At 35.3% G+C, this 6675-nt stretch overlaps 1 protein-coding gene and 1 long non-coding RNA gene across 2 annotated transcripts in view; one reads left to right on the forward strand and one right to left on the reverse strand.

The window, feature by feature from the left end:
• Positions 1-216: 216 nt before the first annotated feature.
• LOC107676750 (uncharacterized) lies at positions 217-2668 on the reverse strand. Its single transcript, XR_001632769.1, has 5 exons — positions 2380-2668; positions 2044-2221; positions 1886-1954; positions 564-688; positions 217-380 (listed from the first exon to the last, which is right to left on the reverse strand). It is a non-coding gene; the product is annotated as an uncharacterized LOC107676750 (long non-coding RNA).
• A 212-nt stretch (positions 2669-2880) lies between these two features.
• The window catches only part of LOC107676747 (U1 small nuclear ribonucleoprotein A), a 15219-nt gene continuing 11424 nt past the window's right edge, over positions 2881-6675 (forward strand). Inside the window, exons 1-5 of the mRNA XM_016471414.1 lie at positions 2881-2960; positions 3354-3430; positions 3517-3689; positions 3859-4020; positions 4138-4314. Of these exons, the coding sequence (XP_016326900.1) occupies positions 3358-3430; positions 3517-3689; positions 3859-4020; positions 4138-4314 (585 nt within the window). The 5' untranslated portion in view covers positions 2881-2960; positions 3354-3357. The remainder of the gene's footprint in view (positions 2961-3353; positions 3431-3516; positions 3690-3858; positions 4021-4137; positions 4315-6675) is intronic.

Genomic DNA, 6675 nt, shown 5'->3' on the forward strand with positions numbered 1-6675 from the left:
ACACACACACACACACGCGCGTTAGACAACTTTGATCAAAACAAAAAAGTGGCCTAGCGCTAATAAAATAATAAAAAAATTAAATTAAATACAAACTTATTTCAAAAAACAGTATGCAAAACAAAAAAAGTGGCCAAGTGGTAACATAAATAAATACATAAAATAAAATGATTTTAGAAAACAGTGAGCAAAACAATAAAAACAATTGTGGACCAACATGAATAATCAAATATGTAAGTAGTTAAGATACGGTATAAGAACAGGTTGCCCGCCAGCGAGGTGTTTAAGAATGACAGCAGTGTTTTCTCCCATCATGCCTCCTGATAACCTCTGAACTCTGCACCCACACACTTCCTCCGCCAGCTTGGCCATGTCACTAGCTATTTCAAAACAGAAAAAACACAAACATTGTAGAATTGAGCAGTCTTCTGTTTAAAGTGTGGAAAGCCACAGATACTCTTAAGACAATTACCCAACACTAGTTCCTTTTTCATCAACATGTTAAAACTTAATTCCATTAAGTTACATTTAGTCCACACATGACAGTTACATTTACTAAGTACCAGAAAACATTTCTCCTTGTTTAGTGTAGCCGTTGTCTTTTGCCATCTGGACCAGTGTCTCCAGCACCACTGTCTTAGGAGGCTGCAGAAGATGAGTCGCCATCCATAAGGCCACAAGACCACATCTGAAGTTACATACAAGAGCAGAGAAATATCAACTAACAGTGCACAAACACGCAGCTACACAGGCAGATAAACAACAGCAATGGACCGATGTATTGTCAAGACAGATATCAGCCGATAAGCTTTTCTATTTGGCCGATAAGTGTCAGAATATTTGTCATACTTGATGTGTACAGGGAAATGTAAAATTAGCATTAAATGATCTTTTAAGTTCTTCACTTTATCAGTGTTATTTTAGTATCACTGAGATACTATTATAGTTTTTAATTAATATTTTGCATTAGTCTTTATTTTTAGATTTTCTGTTTTTGTTGTTTTTGAAATTTTGTTGTGTTTTTGTCATTTGTATTACATTTTTAAAAATGTCTATATATTTTTTATTCATGTTTATTTCAGTTTTAGAACTTATTTTAGTACATCAAGATAAACTAAATGAAAATGAAAACTGTTTCCTTAATGACAAGCTGAATTTCTTTTCAGTTTTTTTGGTTTTTGTCTTAGTGAACTATAATAACCCAGGACTTTATTTGTAAAAAAAAAAAAAAAAAAGATTCCTAGTGTGTACAGACTTACCATATTTTTGAGCACACTGTTGGTTACAATGTTTACTTCTTTTTTCTAATACATATTTTTTAAACATTTTCTTTGTTTTTGTAAAAAACTATAATAGGATTACATAATAAGTTGCTAAGTATTATTCTCTTTAATTTACAGGTTTATTATTTTTATTAAGTTTAAATGATTTTTTCCCCTTTCTGACTCATTTTAAAATGATTTATTTCTAATTTAGTAAACATTATGTAATATTATAATACAGAATTATACATTTTATTGCAGCACATGTTTTTGCTATCTTTAAATTAAATATCGAAATTAAATAGTGTGATATCATGTATACACACATGCATTATACAGTTGTGGTCAAACGTTTGCCATCTACAAAATGTTAATTATTTTACCACAAGAGGGATCCAAATTCATTGTATCCCTCTTATTTTGATAGCACAACTATACAAATTAATAAATTAAAATAAATGTTACAGTATGTCCCTCCTATTTCAGAAAAACAATTAAGATTAGCAGATTACGGAATATGTAAACTGTATATATCAGCCACCCTGCTCTCTAAATATCAACAATCACATATCAAACCCCTAAAATATCAACATCAACAATTACATATTTGTATGGAAACTTACTGTGGACCATCTTGAATAAGCGAAGGCACATACTTATTGAACAGCAACCACTGCAGATCCTTCCTAAAACTTCATGGAGAAATGTTGAGAAATGATAAAGACTGATCAAGGCTGTACAAAAAAAGTCTTCGGAGTACAAAATTGCGGTTTGTACTCACCTGCTCTCTCTGTCCTAGAATAATTCTGGCCTCTTCATGGTCCCCTTCTACAGGGGCCCTTCCCTCTGCTAAAGCCTGGTAAAGCTTCTTCTTGCTGGGCACTGAGCGAGCCAGTGATGGAGGTGGAGGAGGTGCTGCCACATTCTCCACAGACATGCTGCTCCAACACACTTTCACACTAAGTAGAAAGTAAATCAGAGAAGTAAATGAAAACAATAGACAAGATGTAAGAGTATTGTGATTTACATGGCATGGTGTCACGTGTATATATATACACGTTACAATGTAGTGTCCAATATAACGACACCTAAACAATGCTGCAATGAATGCACGTACTAATTATATAAGCATTCGCAAAGTTACATGAATCAGCGTCCAAGAAGTTAAGTTATTTCACTAACTACTAGTAATTGGCTGTGAAGTGCAACTGAAGTCTAGGTAGTGTTCTCTATTTAAGGAATACCAAATAAGGTCATATGGTCGTGAGAGGAAAAACACAATCAAAATACAAAAATACCAAAGAAAATTATATGTTATAAATGTGGCGTTGACGATATATTTGTATTAAACCAATCAGGAGGCATGATATCGTTTGTTCAAAATTAGAAGCTGATTAGATTTCCTATTCAACGACGTGACAGCCGGACAGAAAATAGCGTAACACGACCAACGGACCAATCAGTTCATAGAACAGCCCGCTCTGGCCTCTGGCTCGTCTCCAAAATAGCCAATGAGAAAGAGCTTTGGTAGGAGGGTGTGCTCGACAGACAACCAATCGGCAGGCTCTCCAGGAGACCAGCTGTCCAATAGAATTCTTATATATAGGCGGGTTTTCAGGCGGAAGTCGCACGTTTTTTTGTGTTCTGTGGTTTGCTTCTTATTCAAGTGTGTGGTCGGCAGAAGCTCGTTTAATAAGTGTGAGTGTGTCTAATTGTCTTCTTTTTTTATTAATGCCGTTCATCATCTTCTTATTTGATCAAAATATGGGTATTTCTTGATTAGTGAAATTGTAATAATTCGCGATTAAATTAATTGACAAGCTAAGGCGCTAACGTTAGCTTCCGTTTACAACAACGAGGTAGTTCAGTCATTCACGGGTTTATAGCGCAATTCAGTGTAAAAATCAATTAATTTCATTCTTCTTAATGATTTTTACCAAAACAGATTATTTCTAACATGTGATCAAAAAGAGTTGGGGAAGTTTAGAAAATGCTTAAGCTTGATTTCATTCTGCGCGAACCAGTGAGTTGTGGTTGGCCTTTCGTTCCCTGCGGAGGGTTTAATATAACGTTACGTGTTTTTCATTCCAGAATCATGGCGAGCCAGGAGATGCGGTTAAATCACACGATTTACATCAACAACTTAAATGAAAAGATCAAAAAAGATGGTATGGTTCTGTCTGTCTTTGTTTTTTTTAATAAAAACGATTTTGTAAATTGTTCATGTTGCGAACCTTTCCTCTTCTTTTGACAGAACTGAAGAAGTCGTTGTATGCTATATTCTCCCAGTTTGGACAAATTCTGGACATCCTTGTTTCTCCTACACTGAAAATGAGGGGTCAGGCCTTTGTGATCTTCAAGGAGATCAACAGTGCTTCCAGTGCACTCCGCTCTATGCAAGGCTTCCCATTTTATGATAAACCTATGGTAAGATACATGTATGTATGTGTGTGTGTATGGATAGATATACACGCATCTCTCTCTCTCTCATATATATATATATATATATATATGTATGTACACACACTTTTAAATTGATGTTTTAAAGCCAAGATGTTGTGATCCGAACTAAAATGCTCTTAAAATCTATTCACAGCGTATTCAGTATACAAAGCAGGACTCTGATATCATTGCAAAAATGAAGGGCACATATGTGGAGCGAGACCGTAAGAAAGAGAAGAGAAAGCCTAAAGCCCCTGAAGCAGGTGCTGGGAAAAAGGCTTCTGCTGCTATGGCCGGAGTACCTGCAGCTATGCCTGTTCGTATATTTGGAATCTATATTTGGGAATATGTGTGCTGTTGACTCCATTGTGGTCTATTTTCAGGCTGTTATTGATTTATTGGTATTCTTTCATTTTTGTTTGGTCATTTACAGGGAATGCCACCCATGAGCCAAGCCCCTCGCATGATGCCAATGCCCGGTCAACCTCCCTACATGCCTCCGCCTGGTATGATGCCTCCACCTGGCATGACACCCGGGCAGATGCCTCCAGGTGCTATGCCTCCAGGTCAGATGATGCCAGGACAAATGCCTGGCCAGATGCCGCAGCAGGTTTGTAATAAAACTGGGATGTACCTTTTACTATTAATGATGTATAGAAAATTAAGTTTAATTGGTTATCAATTAATCAAATTTAATATTGATAAAGTTGTGAATATAAACTTAAATTTCACATAAGGCAGTTTTTATATCAACTTCTTAATAATGTATGAATTGATTGAAACATTTAAACTTACAGTAATTTGCTGTCATAACTTGTTTTCATGTTTATTTCTCACTTTAACTAGTAGTAAATCGTAGAAACTGAATGATTCACTCGCGCTTCATGCTGCCACTAGGCAGATATAGCTATATATTTTATTTTATAATCTTATATATATTTTTTATATTATAGTACATTAGAGCATCAATGCTTATTGCAATTATTGGATGCTAGGTGTGCTATAAGTAATATTTACCAGGGCTCTGAACCGGTTCAAGGAACGAAAACCAGAAACGAACTAAATTAAATGTTATAATTCCATGCAGAATCGAAAATTTGAAATGGCCATCATCTGGTTAATAACGTTATTTTATCGTTCCATTTAATATTTGAAATTTGCCGTCAACCAATCACAAATTCAAGTAGTACGGCCTATGCAAATGTGATGCTGAGGCATCCAACGAGTGAAATGCCCGTGCTCAGCTGTGAACTCATCATAGGTCAATCGCAATGGCAATGCATTAGAGTTTATCCGAGGATGGTGTAAGATCAGATTCAACCGATCACACGCACCCGCAGCGCTTCTGTGAATGGAGAAAACGGAATAAAACTATAGTAGGGCTGTGAATCTTTGGGTAGACAGCGATTCGATTCATAGGTTTTTGATTTGATTCAAGAACGATTTTTGCAAATTCAGAACAATTTGATTTGATTCACAATTCAATTTGATTAACGATTCGATTCTGCATTCTTTAAGTGCATTCACAGGATTATTTAAATGCTTCCCCTAAGTTCTTTAAAGTCCCCATGAAATCAAAATTAAAGTGTTCATTTCAGGGGACCTTTAAATGCTTAGTCAGGGGGCAAATTACACAGCAGCCTTTGTGGTTACCGAACCATAGGTTAGAGAATAAAACACTTGTCCATTGTTAGATGCTAGTTTAATGATGCTATGGCATAACATGGCATATGTAAAAATGTATGTAAGCCAAGATTTAAAAAAAGAGCTTTAAAAGTATTGGCTAACATTTTGTCACACCAGGGGCGTAGCCATCATTTCAGAAGTTACAGAAATGTCAAATACAATAATTTTATGTATGTATGTATGTATGTATTATTATAATTATTATTATTTTTTTTTTTACAATAAATTATTTTCTTATCTATTACTTTGAATTTGCTATAAGAAATCAAATATACTGCTGGACAATAAACAATCATTTGTAATCTATAATTCTTTCCTAATGACAATTTTATAATTGTTTTATATGCTACAAACAATTATTTCAATTTTCTGCACATGTGAGTGCATGAGTAAATAGTTGAATGATGAGTATGAGTGAGTGAGTTACTGTGAGTAAATAATGAAGGCGAAAGAGAGCGTCTGAGAGAATATGAGTGTGAGTGAGTGAGTGAGTGATGAAGAAAGACAGAAAGCACAGTAATAGAGGGATTTAAGCCAGCGTGAGTTGTTATTGTTCTCGGTGTGGAAGGAGACACTCTCTAGCAGGGCTCTGAACCGGTTCAAGGAACGAAAATTAAAACCGGAAACGAACGAAATTGTGACAGGACCAGAACCAGAAACAGAAACTAAATCAAATTTTATAGTTCCGAACAGAATAGAAAATTTGAAATGGCCATTACCCGGTTAATAACGTTATTTTATCGTTCCATTTAATATTTGAAATTTGCCGTCAACCAATCACAAATTCAAGTAGTACGGCCTATGCAAATGTGATGCTGAGGCATCCAACGAGTGAAATGCCCGTGCTCAGCTGTGAACTCATCATAGGTCAATCGCAATGGCAATGCATTAGAGTTTATCCGAGGATGGTGTAAGATCAGATTCAACCGATCACACGCACCCGCAGCGCTTCTGTGAATGGAGAAAACGGAATAAAACTATAGTAGGGCTGTGAATCTTTGGGTAGACAGCGATTCGATTCATAGGTTTTTGATTTGATTCAAGAACGATTTTTGCAAATTCAGAACAATTTGATTTGATTCACAATTCAATTTGATTAACGATTCGATTCTGCATTCTTTAAGTGCATTCACAGGATTATTTAAATGCTTCCCCTAAGTTCTTTAAAGTCCCCATGAAATCAAAATTAAAGTGTTTTTTTTTCTTTTTTCTTTTGGGTGTTAGTATCAATATGTTAGTCTTAAGGTTATCTATAAGGCAGTGTGCTCCAAAACAGTGACAAAAT

This window comes from Sinocyclocheilus anshuiensis, unplaced genomic scaffold, assembly GCF_001515605.1.
Source record: "Sinocyclocheilus anshuiensis isolate Anshui unplaced genomic scaffold, SAMN03320099.WGS_v1.1 scaffold456, whole genome shotgun sequence".
Classification (NCBI taxonomy): Eukaryota; Metazoa; Chordata; class Actinopteri; order Cypriniformes; family Cyprinidae; genus Sinocyclocheilus; species Sinocyclocheilus anshuiensis.